This window comes from Phoca vitulina, unplaced genomic scaffold (assembly GCF_004348235.1).
Source record: "Phoca vitulina isolate PV1807 unplaced genomic scaffold, GSC_HSeal_1.0 scaffold3, whole genome shotgun sequence".
Lineage (NCBI taxonomy): Eukaryota > Metazoa > Chordata > Mammalia > Carnivora > Phocidae > Phoca > Phoca vitulina.
Genome location: NW_022589706.1, coordinates 61,596,889 through 61,614,250, shown reverse-complemented (window position 1 = coordinate 61,614,250; position 17,362 = coordinate 61,596,889). Strand labels below are relative to the sequence as shown.

General features: G+C 37.5%; 1 protein-coding gene across 9 annotated transcripts in view; it reads left to right on the top strand.

The window, feature by feature from the left end:
- The window catches only part of LIN54 (lin-54 DREAM MuvB core complex component), an 80,894-nt gene that overhangs the window by 51,168 nt on the left and 12,364 nt on the right, over positions 1-17,362 (top strand). For all 9 annotated transcript variants that reach the window (XM_032400681.1, XM_032400675.1, XM_032400682.1 and 6 more), the window contains 4 exons: positions 10,527-10,743; positions 15,570-15,643; positions 15,801-15,998; positions 17,139-17,230. In XM_032400681.1, the coding sequence (XP_032256572.1) occupies positions 10,527-10,743; positions 15,570-15,643; positions 15,801-15,998; positions 17,139-17,230 (581 nt within the window). The remainder of the gene's footprint in view (positions 1-10,526; positions 10,744-15,569; positions 15,644-15,800; positions 15,999-17,138; positions 17,231-17,362) is intronic.

Below are 17,362 nucleotides of genomic sequence, written 5' to 3'. Positions count from 1 at the left end.
TATTTTTACACTTGTTTGAATTTGGGATCAGATAAGTTTGTGATCAGATAAGTTTGTGAATGATTGCTATTTCTCTTAGTTTTTTTCATCTTCTTTTTTTCTTGCCCTTTAAAAAAAAAACCACAGAATTGGGTTGTTTATATGCTATAGTGTTTCATAGGCTGGTTGCATTCCTTTTTTTTTGTTTTAAAGATTTTTTTTTATTGATTTATTTGACAGAGAGAGAGACAGCGAGAGAGGGAACACAAGCAAGGGGAGTGGGAGAGGGAGAAGCAGACTCCCTGCTGAGCAGGAAGCCCAATGCGGGGCTCGATCAATCGCAGGATCCTGGGATCATGACCTGAGCCTAAGGCAGCCGCTTAACCGGCTGAGCCACCCAGGCGCCCAGCTGGTTGCATTCCTGTGGTCCTGTTTAGTTTCAGTAATTTCTGGAATGGAACCCAGATGGCTCCTGTATCTTTAGACTTTACATGTGTTTTACAGATACTTTCTCCTATTGTGTGGCTTATCTTTTATACTCTTAGCAGTATCTTTTGCAGAGCAGAAATTTGTAATATTAATGAAGTTTGACGTACCAATTTTTTCTTTCAGGGATTGTGTTTTTGGTTTTGTATCTAAAAAGTCATCACCAAACCCAAGGTAAACTAAATTTTCTCTTGTGTTATCTTCCAGGAGTTGTACTGTTTCACAGTTTTATAGTTTTAGGTCTTGAGTCCATATGAAAGGTGTCTGTGTTGAGATACACTTTTTTGTATGTGGGTGACCTATTGTTCTAGCACCATTTGTTGAAAAAACTATCTCTGTTGAATTATTTTTGCTCCTTTGTCAGAGATCGATCAGTTGATCATTTTTATGAGTCTATTTCTGTGCTCTCTTATTTAATCAGTCATTTTTAGTCTTTGCCAATCTAATTGATTAAAAGATCTCAGATTTATATTTTAAAAAATTATTCATGTCTTTGTGTCTTCTGCACTCCTCTTCTGTGAACTCTGATGCCCTATGTTTTCTTGTAAGAGTTTTTAGTATTAGATCTTACATTTAGATCGTGGATCCCTTTTGAGTTAATTTTTGTATATGATGTTGGGAGAGGAGTCATTCAACTTCATTCTTTTGCATGTGGATATCCAGTTTTCCTGGCACCATTTGTCTTTTCTGCATTGAATGGTCTTGGCACCCTGGTTAAAAATCATCTGACCATATATGTGCAGGTTTCTTTGTGGACTCTATTCTGTTTCATTGGTCTGTGTGTTCAGTATTGGTTTTTGGGTTTTTTTTTTAGATTAAATCTTTGATCTATTTGAAATTTATTACACAGAATGAGTTATAGGGATCCAGCTTTTTTTCTTCAGACCAAATAGCTAATTTGTTTATTGAATAGCTCACCATTCTCTGTTGACTTGAGATGCCAGCTTTCATCATGAACTATTCTATATATAGGTTCTTTTTCTTTAATTCTCCAAATAGTTTATTTCAAAATTATTTTTGTTACAATACCAAATTTAATAATTTGAAACTTGCTTTACAACATAATGTCTAAGATTCACCTATGTCATAATCTATAGCTGTAGTTAATTTTCATTGTTCTGTAATCTTTTTTCCTTTCTTCCCCCTTTTTGTTATTGAAGTATAATTAACATACAGTGTGATATTAGTTTAGGTGTACAATATAATGATACAACAATTCTATACATTATTCAGTGCTCATCACGGTTAAGTGTGCTCTTAATCCTCTTTATTTCACCCATCCTCCCAACCACTTCCCTCTGGCAACCACCAATTTGTTCTCTGTGTTTAAGAGTGGTTTTTGTCTCTTTTGTCTTTGTTCATTTGTTTGTTATATAGGTTCTTTTATCTATTCTTTTGATCTTTAGTACTCTGCTCCTAGGCCAGTCCCATACTATTTTATTTATCCTATCTTGATAATGTTTTAATCTTTAGTACGGCTGGTTCCTGATTTGTATAAGGCTGATGCTTATAAAGCGGGTTGTCTAATTTTGCCTGTTAATAGTCATTTGACTCTTTCTTTGAATGCTTCCATGGATACTAATATATTTCAATTACTCATCCTTGTCACTGTACTTCGTAACTATAAATAAAACATAAGTTGGGTTAATATCCATGAAAAAATAACAAAAGAATGCCTTACAGCTATTTCATAATATTTCATCAGTTAATAAAACAGTGCTAAAAGTTCTGGTATCATCTCAAGGTTTGACTTTGTTATTAGTCATATAATATATATAATATTTATCTCTTCCTATTTTCTCATTTGTCTCTTAGTCTGGAAACATTTTAAAGCTTGCCAATTTGCTTCTTGTTAGGTTTATTTATTTTAATAAGTAATAACCTGAAGTTTGGTAATTAGGATAATATAAACATAGTTTTTCCATGATGATAAGCTCTATAAACATTCACAAATTTTTAAAGACCATATTAATATGGGGGTGCCTGGGTGGCTCACTCACTGAATGTCTGACTCTTGGTTTCATCTCAGGTCACCATCTTATGGGTCATGGGATTGAGCCCCACATTGGGCTCCGTGCTCAGCAGGGAGTTTGCTTGAAAATTCTCTCCTCCTGCCCCTCCCCCAACTCACATGTGTGTGAACTTTCTTTCTCTCTCTCTTTCTAAAATAAATCTTTTTTAAAAACCATATTAATATGAAACCCTACAAATTCCTGATTTCAAACTATATTACAAACCCATAGTAACCAAAACAGTATGGTATTGGCATAAACACATATACACAGATCAGTGGCACAGAATAGAGAGCTTAGAAATAACCCAATTAATATAGTATAGTCAATTAATTTATGACAAAGGAGCCAAAATATAGAATTGGGGAAGGATACTTTCTTTAGTAAATGGTGTTAGGAAAACTGGATAGCCATATACAAAAGAATGAAATTGTACTATTATCTTACATCATACACAAGAATAAACTCAAAATAGATTAAAGCCTTGAATATAAGACCTGAAACCATATAACTTCTAGAAGAAAATGAAAGGGGTCTTTGACATCAGTCTTGGCAATGATTTTTTGGATTTGACACCAAAAAAAAGCAAAGGCAACAAAAACAAATAAGTGGGACTACATCAAACTAAAAAGCACAATAAAGAAAACCATCAACAAAATGGAAAAGTGACCTATGGAATGGGAGAAAATATTTGCAAATCATATATCTGATAAAGGGTAATATTGAAAACATATAAAGAACTCATACAATTATTGAGAGAAACCAAACAATCCAATTAAAAAATAAATGGGCAGAGGAACTGAATAGACATTTTTCCAAAGAAGACATACAGATGGCCAACAGGCACATGAAAAGGTGCTCAGCATGAATAATCACCTGGGAAATGCAAATTAAAACCACAATGAGATGTCACCTCACACATATTAGAATGTCTATTAGCAAAGACAAGACACAACAAACAAGTGTTGGTGAGAATGTCAAAGGAACACTAGCCACTGCTGCTGGTAATGAAAATTGGCACAGCCACTATGGAAAACAGTATGGAGGTTCCCCCCAAAATTAAAAATAGAACTCCAGCATATAATCCAGCAATTCCACATCTGCGTATTTATCTGAAGGAAATAAGATCACCATCTTGAAAATATGTCTGCATTCTAATGTTTTTTGCAGCATTATTTACAATAGCCAAGACATGAAAACAACCCAAGTGTCCATTGACAGATGAATGGATAAAGAAGATGTGATACACACATACACACACACACACACACATATATATGTATATATATGTCATATATGTATAATGGAATAGTATTCAGCCATTAAAAAAAAAAATAAAATCCTGCCATTTGCCACAACATGGAAGAACCTTGAGGGCATTGTGCTAAATGAAGTAAGTCAGACACAAAGACAAATACTGTGTGATCTCACTTATATGTGGAATCTTAAGAAAGAAAAAGAAAAATGAACTCATAGATACAGAGAACAGGTTGGTGTTTGCTGTGGGGTGGGGTTGGTTGTGGGTGAAATGGGTGAAGATGATCAAAATGTACAAAGTTCCAGTTAGTTATAAGGTAAATAAGTTCTGGGAATGTAATGTACAGCATGATGACTTTAGTTAACATAGTGTATATTTGAAAGTTGCTAAGAGAGTAGATCTCAAAAGTTCTCATCACAAGAAATACTTCATTATGTCCAGTGATGGATGCTAACTTATTGTGGTAATCAATTTGCAATATATACATATGTGGGGGCACCTGGGTGGCTCAGTCGGTTAAGCATCTGCCTTCGGCTCAGGTCATGATCCCATGGTCATGGGATTGAGCCCTGTGTCAGGCTCCCTGCTCAGAGGGGAGCCTGCTTCTCCCTCTCCCTCAGCCTGCTGCTCTCCCTGCTTATGCTCTCTCTCTGTCAAATAAATAAATAAAATCTTTAAAATATATATATATATATATAATATAAATATTTTTTTCATATATATGAAATCATTCTGTAGACTCAAAAACTAATATAATGTTATATGTCAATTATATTTCAATAAAAAAAAAACATAAGCTTTTTTCTCTTTTAAAATTATGCCAAAATTAGTTGCCATTTACCTAGATTCAAAATGAGTCTTAAGTCATGTTCTATGTAGAAATACATATGAGGGGCACCTGGGTGGCTCAGTCGTTAAGCGTCTGCCTTTGGCTCAGGTCATGATCCCAGGGTGCTGGGATTGAGCCCCACATCGGGCTCCCTGCTCGGCAGGAAGCCTGCTTCTCCCTCTCCCACTCCCCCTGCTTGTGTTCCCTCTCTCGCTGTCTCTCTGTCAAATAAATAAATAAAATCTTTAAAAAAAAAAAAAAAAAGAAATACATATGAAATGCTATCTTAAGATATTTCACAAATATTTATGGTGCAGGTTGCTTAGGATTCATTATGTCTGCTCTGCCATTCTTTATTACAACTTCTGGTGAAAAGCTATTTCCTATAGGGTGTCTTTACATGGTACCATCTGCCTTTCTCTTGGCACCAATATATTTTTTTAAAAAAAGAAAAATCCCCCCCTCCCCACAAATGCTACTGCTAAATAAGTTTGAGGAACACCATATACCATATCCATCTAGGAAATGTGTAGTGGTCAGTAGCATATAGTAAGGGCTCTGAGAAGGCTTTTGTTTAACTTTGTTTACCTTAGGGTTTCATAAATTAATTTGACAGAGTAGGCTGTTTCATGTAATATCTAATCCTGAAGAGTTAATGTTTAATGAAACAAACACACTTTAGTAACACACTTTAGTAAACACTGCCCAGTTAGCATTAAGGAAAATCTTGTTCTGATTTTGCAGGAGATTAAACAAAGGCCATCTTAATATCTGTTCGAAACAGCACAATTTATGGAGGTGTCTCAAAGTGAGATTTCATTTAGTGGTAATGTTCTCCCTTATACAATAGAGAAACAAAGATATAAAGAAGCATTAGGTTGCTTGCCAAAATACACACATGATTGAGACTTAACTAGAACCAAAGCCCATATTGTCCAAACAATGATTTCTAAGCAGTATTTACAAACAGAACCAAATATGGAACCCTACAAACTTACTGTTTTTGGATATTGGTTGAGCCTTTTCTCTCTCTCTCCCTCTCTCTCCCCCTCCATCCCTCCCTCCCTCCCTCCAACTTCACCAAATAGAATAAGAATCCTCATTTGCAGAACTAGAAGAGTGTTTCATTTCTTTCCTTTTAGGTAAACGTCAGTTAAGCAAGAACTTTTGCCATTTGCTAATTGGAAAATAATGTTCAAAGAAATTTATTTTAAACACACAATTATGGTATTAATCTGTAAATAGAAATAGCTTAGAAAGGGGTGCCTGGGTGGCTCAGTCAGTTTTAAGTGTCTGCCTTCAGCTCAGGTCATGATCCTGAAGTCCCAGGACATGCCACACATCAGGCTCCCTGCCCAGTGGGGAGTCTGCTTCTTCCTCTGACCCTCCCCTCTCTCGTGTTCTTTCTCACTCTCTCTCAAATAAGTAAATAAAATCTTTACCAAAAAAAAAAAAAAGAAGAAAGAAAGAAATAGCTTAGGAAATAGTATAAATAGAATCTTTCAAGTCCAGGTATTTGAGGGAAGCCCTTAATGCATGTTAAATGTTGCTATTTTGAATTTAAATTAATATAGTTGTGTTTTAAACCAGCTGTCAAGGATGTTAATCAGGAAATAGAGATACCTGAAGATTTTTTTTTTAATTAAAAAAAATTTATATTTTTTTTTTGAGAGAGAGAGCACGTGCAATGGGGGGAGGTGTGGGGGGTGGGGCAGAGGGAGAGGGAGAGAGAGAATCCTAAGCAGGCTCCACGCCCAGCGTGGAGTCCCACATGATCATCCAACCCTGAGATCATGACCTGAGCCAAAATCAAGAGTCGGATGCTTAACTGACTGAGCCACCCAGGTGCCCCAAGAGATACCTGAAGATTTTTATTGAATTCATATTAACTATTTTTCTGGTAATGTGGTATATTCAGAGAGGCATTCATATGGAGTTTCTCAGACTGTTGTACTTCTAGGAAGGGACCAACTTGTGAATTCTCAAGGAAATTAAGTGTATGCTAATGCCTCTGTCTTTTGCAAAAATAGAAACTGTTATATGTTACCTAGTATTTCAGGTGTTGGGAAAATGCAGTTTAGTAAGTGGTTGTCAAGAGTTGGTGTTGGTGGGGGAGGGTGTGCATATAAAGGGCAGTGCAAGAGAGTTTCTTTGTGGTGATGGAACAATTTTGTACTTGATGGTAATTTGATTACATGAATCTATACAGTCTTTAGTATACATCCCCCCAAAATGCATATAAAAACTGGGAAATCTGAATAAGTTCTGTTTTGTAGTTGGGTTAATAGTATTGTACCAATTTCCTGGTTTTAATAATATTCTGTGGTTATGTAAGATGTTATTCTATTGGGGAAGTGTACATGGGAACTCTTTTAGTTTTGTAACTTCTTGTGAGTCTAAAATTGTTTTAAAATAAAAACATTTAAATAATGTGTTTATACTTCTATTCAGCATACTGATTTAAAAAAATACTTTCAATGTTTCTTAGAGGCAAATGTGCAACTTTAGTTCTTACTGGAGTTCTTGAGGACTGGATACTATTTTCTTTTATTTAGTCACTTAATAACTATTCATTAAGCATCTACAGCTGGAGGCATTATGATGTCCTACTTAAAAGAATGGGCTTTGGAGTTGGGTCTGGTTCAAATCCTGGCTCTGCTACTTTTCAGCTTTGTGACCTTGGGCAAATTTCTTAATCTCTCTGAGCTTCAGTTTCTCCCATCTATAATGGGCATAATGATGATACAAACAGCAGCTCACATTTATTGAGCATTATAATATGTGATAAGTTATTATTTGTACTTCATATAATTTAACTCATTTAATCCTTAATAACAGCCCTTTTAAGAAAGGTATTATTTTCACATTTTCAGTTGAGAAAACAGGCACAGAGAAGTTTAGTCACTTGCACAAGGTCACACAACAAGGAATGTTGTAGCCTGGATTAAAACCCTGGCAGTTGGTATTTTCTGTTTTTGGCTGTGCAGAACTAGCTTGTTGCAGACCAACTGTCTTACCAAGAACAACTAAAAAACAGAAAAAAATATATTTTAAAAATCTGTTTGAAGTCGTTGGAGACCTAGTAAGGGAGCTAGGACACCAGAGGCCACATTCATGAAGTAAAGGGAAGCCTAGAGAAGTCAGCCTCATGTTCATTGTGACACTTCTTTTTAGGGCATTTGCTGATTTGTAAGTTGTAGCTGAAAGACTGAGATGATGAGCAGAAAGTGGCTACAGAAAAGTTAAGGAGCTGACTGGATCTGTCAGTCTTAGAAATCTCATGAACAAAAATTTGGATTCAGGCCCAAAGGAAGCCTATAAACACCCGATTCCTAGTTGGGGCCACTATATAGGAGAAGAGTGAACCAGAAATAGATAAGGCCTCTGGAAGATTGAAGCTCCGCTTCAAATCAGCTCTGTTTGTTTGGTTTAGGATAATCTGCCCCTACTTTTTTAACTGCCTGCCAGAAGCCAAAGTGAATTTTCTCTGGAGGAATATAACATCATTCAGAGCCTCAAATTATGCTTAATTTTTCATAAACAATGTCTGGCATTTAGTCAGAAATCATCAGGTACATGAGGCAACCAGACCAAATTATTTAAAACCAAGAAATATAGGTAATGGAGTTATCAGACTTCTAAAATAACTAAGATTAATATATTCAGAAATTTATTTAACAAGATGAAGAATTTCAGCAGAGAGTTAGAAACTTAAAGAAGGAATTCAATGAACTGGAAACTAGTGTAACATTGTGTATCAAGTATGCTTCAATTGAAAAAAAAATCAGATGAATATTTTCAAACTGGAAACTTAAAACGGAGATTAAGAATTTAATAGATGAGTTTTTCAACAAAGTAGATACAAATAAAGAACTGGACATTTTTTGAGACACAAAATGGAGAGAATTCCTCATCAGCAGACCCACACTTAAGGAAATCCTCAAGTGAGTTCTTCACGCAAAAGGAAAATGATCCTAAATCATCAGTGCTTTGAAGCAGGAAGATACAGGAAGGACAGAAAGGGTAAATTTGTGGGTGTATGTAAATGAATGTTTTGTGGAGGTAAAATTATATGTAGAATTAGAATACTTAACAATAGCACAAAGATGGGGCAAGAGTAAATGGTGTTAGTGTTCTAGGGTTCTTTCATTTCCTGGGTGATATGTAAAGTACTAATTTAATTCTTGCATTGTACATCGTTATCTCCAGGGTAACATAATGTATAAATAAAAAGCTAATACCGGAAGGGGGAATGAAATAAAAAAATTTTTAACCCAAAAGAAGGTAAGAAAGGAGAGAAAAAAGGAACAGAAGAGGACAGGTGGTTCAAATGGGAAACAGTACAATGGTGGATTTAAATCCAGATCTTTGGATAACTATGTTAGATGTAAACAGACACATACTGATTTAAAAATACAGTGAGATCTTATTTTTGTTTTAAAGACCCAATTATATACATGTCGTAAGAGTTGTAGCTTGAAGCTTAGGATGCAGAAAAGTTGAAAGTGAAGAGACGGAAAAAAAGTTAAGTATGTTCTGCAAACTTAACTAAGCCAGCCCCTGTACTCGTCCCATGCTATACCCGGCTCATAATGTGGCTGCTAGATTTAAATCAGATCATTTAAGCACTGTCCCTAATACATATTAAGTACCCGATAAATTTACTGTGCTTGAGGCACCTTGTTTAGGATGGTATTTTTTTCCATTTTGAGCTGAGATAGAAAGGGCTGTGTCTCTTGCATCACTGTATATATTTTTCTCATGCTTGCTTGATTTTTCAATAGCTTCCATATGTAAACATTTTATCCCTTTTCTTAAGTTTTATATTTTCATTTAACCCATGACTGTTGTGGCTGTTTTCTCTTTGTTTTAAATCTGCTTTGTGGTGCCTCTCCCCGGTGACAGTATGTGAATCATTTTATGCTGAAGTAATCTCCTTTGACTATTGCCTGTAGAGTTTCCACACTAAATGACATTCTTTTCTCTCTCTTTTTTTCTGAGCTTTTATGACAGTGTTCAAATTCTTAAGAATTATTCCTTCATAAATTATTATGCACATAATACAGATTTTTTCCATCATGTCAGTTGTCTTTTAGCATGAGGGCTCTTTGAAGAATAGGTGGGGATGTAATTCTTTTATAAAATAATACTGTTGAACCGGTTGAGAATCTGGTTTGGACCTTTGCTTTGGAGAAGAATCTGTTGTGTATTGGTTAAACATCAACTGAAAACATCTTGAAAGACTTCAGTTCTGCCTCTGATGTTTCATTTAGCTTTTTGGGAAGTCACATTGCTGTTTATCAGAATAAAGGAAAGTATTAAAAATTATTAAAATGATTATATTGACTCAAATTTGAATCTCCCAAAATTAGTTTCCCTAGACAACCAAAATTGGGGTAATTTTGGACCGAATTTGGCCCCTTAGTTAAACCCGTATGTTAATGGGTACATTTGTATCTGTGGATACAACTGAATCGACTAGACTTAATGAGGGTATAAGATGGGCTTTTCTTTCGGGTTTCTTTCTTTTTTAGAACATGTAAAAATGAAATTTGTCCTAGTTAATTTGGTGGGTAGCAATAAAGCCAAGTTATCTGCATCCTCTTCTCTGTGTTGAATATGAGGCTTAATTCTGGGAGTTTTAAAATAATTCTTTTTTTCATAAATATTAACAAAACTGAGTAAGTTCTTGTAACTTAAATAATAATTTCTTCATAGCAAGTCATCCGACCTGGATTCTCAAGGAAGTAACTACTAGAGATGGAAGGTAGAACTCATTAATTTTGGTTTCACTCCTATATTCATTACTATTCTTTTCATTTCTCTTTGAACAGGTTGTTCCTTGCAACAGCTTTTGATGAAATACAGGAACATACTTTTTTACTTGAGCACTTGTCAGAAGTTAAAAGGGTAGGAAAGTTAAAGCCCAGATTAACGATAGCCGTGTTGTATTGTTTACTAGGCAGTGAAATCAGCTGTGCAGACCATCACTGTTGGAGGCGTGAGCACATCACAGTTTAAGACAATTATTCCTCTGGCAACTGCTCCCAATGTCCAGCAGATTCAAGTGCCTGGAAGCAAGTTTCATTATGTCCGGCTTGTCACTGCCACATCAGCCAGTAGCCCAAGCCAGCCAGTTAGTCAGAATCCCAGTACAAACACTCAACCTCTCCAGCAAGGTTAGTAACCATTTTTTAAAAACAGTAATGAATTCTTTGAACATTATTAAAGAACACTGGTCCTTTTCTTGCTGAAATCCTGATTAAGTGTGGCATTTCAGCTGAGAGTGTGAATCAGCAACTGTTGCAGAAGACCGCAAAATAGAATCATAGCTGTATGTCAATACAGCCTTTCACTCTGCTAGGAGTTGGTGCACAGTGTACTCTACCACCAGACCACCAGAATTATTCATCATTTTGGGGTTAGCCATTGTATTGCTGGTTTATAAGCCTATCATGTATGCTAGTGGGACAGATTGAGATGAAACCAAATTATCTTATTTTCTAAACTGGGTGAAGCTGCTTGGTAGGGTTTGGATCAGTTGAAATGACTAGTAGGCAAGGTGTAAGAACTTGATACTACTTTCATCCTTTACTTATTTTGAATCTGTAATTGCTAATAAAAAGCAATTAAAATATTTTGTTATTTTGCTTAGTTGTGCTTTTCCTGGAGGGTATTCCTGTTTGTAATCCTTCCGTTTTCTGTTTGTGTTGAACCCTTCCCATCGCCTGATACATGTACACAGACACACACACAACCACTCTCCACGCTTATCCACTTGTTAGAAGTTGAATGGTGTGAAAGGATCAGGACAGTTCACAGTTTAGGGCCGAATTTTTTTGTCTTAGAAGACTGCTGCATATCCCATCGATGTCAAAAAGCAATTGATGGCAAGTAAATGATTTATTATTTACTGGATGTAAATAGAAGAATTAAAGACCACTTGTTTGTGCTTTCATTTTTATTAAGGGATCAGTGGGTTGGAGCTATCTATTGCTGATAGCTAGTTCACCTGAGGGAAACTGGAAGAGAAAACCTACCTATTTATTTTTTAAATTACTGGTGGGAGAAACTAGAGGATACGTGAGGGAAACAGTACTTTAGTATGTATTCTATTAAAATTAGACCTGTCAGGTAATTATATTTTCTAATCCCTCTTTAAATGGATTTTAGAAGAAAATCTTTTATTACGGTGTTCTTAATAAAAGGAAAAGGAAACTCGTGTATTGCTAAGGGAGCCAAGTTTTATATCCTCTCAGTACTTAAACTTAGCAGGCCACTAAAAGAGGTGCTGCAAGCGCGGTTTACTCAGATGGTCATAATGATGTCAAGCACCCATTAAGTACAATGGGCTATACTTTATGTGTGTGTGTTTGTCTGTGTTCCATATGCTGAGATCCATTTCCAGTGTAATGTTAATACTAATTTCCTTGTCAATAATAAGCCTTTGGAATAAGTAGAAAAGACGCTGAAGATCCAGGAAGAGTGGAGGAATAGGTGGGACAGTTCATAATTCCAGTGTATTTATTGGTACCTTCTTTTCCAAGTTTATATCTGTCTTTCTGCCTCTCTCTACCACTGTATGCTCTTTGCCTCCTGGAAATCCCTCACACACACCTCCTTCTTTGTCCCTGCTTTTCTTCTTTGCTTTCCACCTTCAGTTTTCCCTTTCTGTCCTCACCTCTATCTCTCCAGCTCCTTCAGTTCTCCCCGTATCTACCCTCTTTCCACCCACTCATGTACAGAACCACCTATGTGATTGCCCTTATGCCCACCCGTAGTTTTCTCTGTCTGCTCTCCTGTCCCATAAGAGACCTAGGTATACACAGTATATATTATTTCACAGGAATAATGAATTTATAATTTTTATTAGAGATACACGAAAATAGTTGCTCTAGTTCCTCGAATGTATTAATATGTCTTTCTAAGGGCTTACTTTCCAATAAGGGATTTCCTTATGCCAAAGGGAGTTGGGCTCATGTTATACATTTCCCACCAAAGCCATACAATACCAGTATTCAAAGGCTCCACCATGGTCACTGCTGGCTGGATAGCAGGCAGCACGGTAGAAAGATCCAGAAGAGTTCATGATTAATCTCTTTAGAATGTAATCCCCTACCATCTTGGTAAGGAAGTCAATTTAAGAAATTAAAAAGCCTTAAACACTTGGGTGTATGGTTTCTAAAATTTGGAAGGAGGCTGTCTGTTCTAAGAGGATTATTCAGAATTTCTGTTCAAGAGTAAAGAAAAGATTATTCCAGCTTCTGTGAAAATGGCAGTAATAGTAATGTGGGACTGTGCTCAAAGGTTGAGGAGGGAGAGAAATACAGACCGTTGATGTAGTTATGTATGTAGCACCAATATGTCCCCCTTTCCATAGGTAACTTGTAGCGTTCTCTTTTCTGACCGCTTCATTTTATATTTTCTTTATTAACCGGGTTTTAGTGAAAACTCAGCATGCAGATGCCAAGCTAATGTAAACCTAGAATTCCCAAATTTTCTAGCTGTGTGCCTGTGTGTGAGTGCGCGTACCTACGTATGTCCACATGCATGGAGACAGTTACCCTTTCTTTATTATCCAAATAAAATCATCTGCATTTGTCATTTGATGTGACTGAGGGCAGGCCACACACTCCTTCCCATTGTTGCAGAGACCACCAGGAAGTTCTTACCTTCTCTGGTTGTTGGAGTCACTTCAAAATTGCTGCTCAGTGTGCTCACGGAAGGATGACCAGCATCCCCTCTCCAAGAAGCGTGTGGTGTAGGGGGTCTGTTCTCCAAGTTCCAAGCAGGAATTCAGGCTTTTAATGCCTTTTCATTCACCTTTTAATTCTTTTTAGTATCTCTGAGACCAGTGTACGGTGGTTATCATAACTTAACTAAAGCTAAAGCAGCCGAAGAGAATCAGAGCAGGAAATAATTTTAAATCCAGTATCAGATGTCACCGCTCCTATAATTCTGGTCCTATGCTTTTTGTGTAACAACTTTATTGAGATATAATTCATGTCTACTATAAAATTTACCCTTGTTAAGCATACAGTTGAGTGGTTTTTAGTGTATCGAGAGAGATGCAGTCATCACCACTAAAACACTTTCTGGAGCGCTCCCCCTCTCCCCTTTCCCCCTGTCTCCTGGCTGCAGGGGCTCACTCCCTTTTAGGTCAGAGTACTGTCTGGGGTTCTTCCAGCACTCTCAGCTTTCTCTCTTTAGCCATCAACCCTCCCAAGCTTTTTTATCTAAGGAAGTCTGTTCTTTTTATTGTTCAGAACAGTTTAGATCCCATTATCTCAGCCCCTCTCTTTCAGACCTGGCTCTGGGTCTTTTTGCATAAATAAAACCGGAAGGGCCATCCTTCCTGTCTTTTTAAGTCCCTTTTTTGGACTGTGGAAATGGCAGTAGGCAGCATTAAAAACTTTACTTCTTTTGGTCCAAACATGCAGGTCTGGTGCCAGCCTCTCTCCTGAATTTCTTCGTAGCTTTTCTCTATGTCGGGTTTCATCTTCCCTTCAAATCAGCTATTCCTGGAGGTGTTAGTTCTGGTAGCTGTCATTTTCCCGGTCACTTGAAAGCTTCACGATGGCTTATGTTTTCTTCCCTCATATGTGCACTTTCTGCCGTCTACTTGGGTGATAGTTCATGTTCCTTTCACCTCCACCGTATCTCTTGCAACTGCTCTCTCCTGTCCGTCCCCAGCTCTGTCACCCCAGGTAGACCCTCAGTGTGTACACTCCTCTAACTTGCCTTGTTTCGTGCAACTCCATTCTGGTTTGCACACTGCTACCAAATTGGGGTTTTCTTGTGCTATTCCAGTCATATTTCTGTACTTCGAAATCCTCAGAAACTTCTCATTGCCTACTGAATTAGAAAAATACAGATTAAATATATAGATTTCAACCCTGACCTTCAAGACCTGGGCTTGCCTGCTTTAACCCTAGGTTCCGGCCAGACTGGTCTGTTCACCAACATTCTGTGAAATGCTTTGCTGCTTTCCGGCATCAAGCCCCCACTTCTCGTGCTCCTGCCTCTGCGTGGAATGTCCTGCTCTGGTCTGGGTGCCCTCTTCGCAGCCTGACCGTTGATCAGGACCCATCTCAGACACTGTGCCTTCCACGCATTCTTTCCTAGTCCCATCCTCTGCCAGCAGACGTAACGTTCTGTCTCCCTTGGACTCCGCGGCACTTTCTCTTTTTTAACCGTGTTTATTTGGTACATGTCTAATCTGCTCTACTTGAGTGTAAACTATAGTTTAGTTTCCCCGGAACACAGTCCACAATGCCATTTATATAGTAATAATGGTTGTCATAACAACAATGACATTAATGGCAACTAACATTTATTGAGCACTTACTATTTGTTGGACACTGTTCTAATAAATTTCCATGGATTAACATATTTAATCCATATACCCTGTGAGGGACGTACTATTCCCAAGTTATAGATGAGGATACAGGCAAAGAGAGTTAGAAAGCAGCAGAATTAGAATTTGAGCCTCCAGGGTGTTATGACTTAAGATACCATATTCTTAACCTTCATGCTATGCTGCCTTTTAGTAGGTACTCTGTAAATAATGAATTATACAGGAATGACATTTTCTCTGGTTTCGATACAAACATGGCAATTGGAAAGAGTCTAGAACAGCATTGTTACTCAAGCTCCTGAATGGCAGTTTTTTTATTTAAAGGACATTTCAACACTAGGTTTAGTAGGGAATGTTTAAGTCATCTGAGTACACAGATTGAAGTACTTTCAGTAGACTGCCTTAAATGACAAACGTTCCCTTGTCAAGCGGACAGACTATAGGTGCTACCTTAGCTCTGAGTTCCCTGGTAGATGGGTTAAGGAATTTAAAAAGGGAACTCTCCTGATTAAAGATGGCCCCAAATAGGAAACCAGTGGGATTCTTTAAGCTCTTTTATGAGGATATCTTGAGAGAACTAAGTATCTTCAATGTTTCAAGCACCATTTCCTGTAAATAAATTGTCCTTTCCTCCCCTTTTCTAAAAAGCAAAGCCGGTGGTTGTTAATACCACTCCCGTGCGGATGTCAGTTCCACTCGTCTCGGCGCAGACTGTCAAACAGGTGAGTGTCACAGAACTTTCTTCAGTCTCTCCCAAACAGACAGTGCACTTTTCAAATTGAAAGTTAGGATTCACGTCCAAGAGATTCATCCTGAATGGAGAAGCTGTAAAATGTATTTCTGTAACCGTGGATATGTGTTCTTTTTTTTTTTTTTAAGGTTGTTCCCAAACCCATCAATCCCACTTCACAGATCGTTACCACCAGCCAGCCACAGCAGCGGCTCATCATGCCTGCCACGCCACTGCCGCAGATCCAGCCCAACCTCACTAACCTGCCGCCAGGCACGGTGCTGGCCCCGGCTCCGGGGGCAGGGAATGTGGGCTATGCGGTGCTTCCCGCGCAGTATGTTACCCAGGTAGGAGGACGAGCCTGAGTCCTTGCACTGCAAAAAGGATAGTTTGGTCAGAGATGTACAGCCCTGTCACATTCTGAAACTACTGGAAAACGTCTTACTCAGTATTAAAATGGCTGTTTCCAAAAATATTAAGATGCTAACGAAAACTTCTGAATTTATTTTTATGTATCTCTAGCATTTCGAAATACCAGCACAAGTCACGTATACAAGTCAGACACTTGGGAACTGAGAGCAGTTTGGTGAGAGGACAAGACTGTAAATAGAAGAGGGGAGAAGTTGAAGCTAAAGTCGGCAGAGTCCAAGTGCATGTAGAGAGCGCTGTGACTATGATCTGGCTCTTCCTCACATAGGAGGATGCCACGGGCTTGCTCCTGGAAAGGAGACTGTGAGATGCATTTCTAGGTGACACATCTTTAGTGACCCGTCTCTCATCTGGTCCTCTTTAGGGTCAAAGCCGCCTATCATCCAACTGGCTGGCGAGGGTTAGGAGTGCTGCTTCTAGGAAAGAGATAGAAGTTTTTTTTTTCATGTAAGAATCCAGCAGATTAGCACCCTGTTCTAAACTGTTGAATTGATCTCCTCAGATTCTGAGAGAGAGAAACAGAAACCTGGGTACTCTAATGAAATGGACTGTGGAGTATGTTTAATGTGGCTACTGATTAGAAAATGAGTGTTCAGTATTTTTATCATCAGCGTCTCTTTTTGTGTGTAGAAATCAATGTAAAATAGAAAATGATTGCCCATGTAATTGTCGTTCTCTATAACTTGTATTGTGATGAATGATCAGCATAGTACCTATTTTATTTACAAGTAGACACATTGCATTGTTCTAGCCAATACAAGTTAATACTTGTACTTTTGGAGCATGCATCTAGAATTTCCTGATCCTCATAGGCTTATTCCTCTGTGAAAAATTTCTTGTATTTGTACCATGTAGTACTTTAAAATGTTCACATTGTTTTCACCTCTAGTATTAGTTTGGGTCTTTAGAAGAGCTCCATGAAGTACTGTGTCTGTATGAAATTCTCCATACTATTTTTCCTATTTTAGTAGATGAATTTGTTTCTTACTGATTATAACATCTGAGAGTATTGTGAGTTTTTGTAAATATGGCCTAAAATTACCTTTCTTTATGTGTAGCTACAGCAATCTTCATATGTGTCTATAGCAAGCAACTCTAACTTAACTGGGACAGCTGGTATCCAGACCCAGGCAAGGCTTCCATTCAATGGGTGAGTGTTCTGAAAACATGTAAGTTAAGTTGTTGGATCCGGTTCAGTGCAGCATTAAATATATGTATTTCAGAATAGATTTATGTATTTTTTCCTCAAAGCCATATGAGCATGCCTCTGTAGAACTTTTTA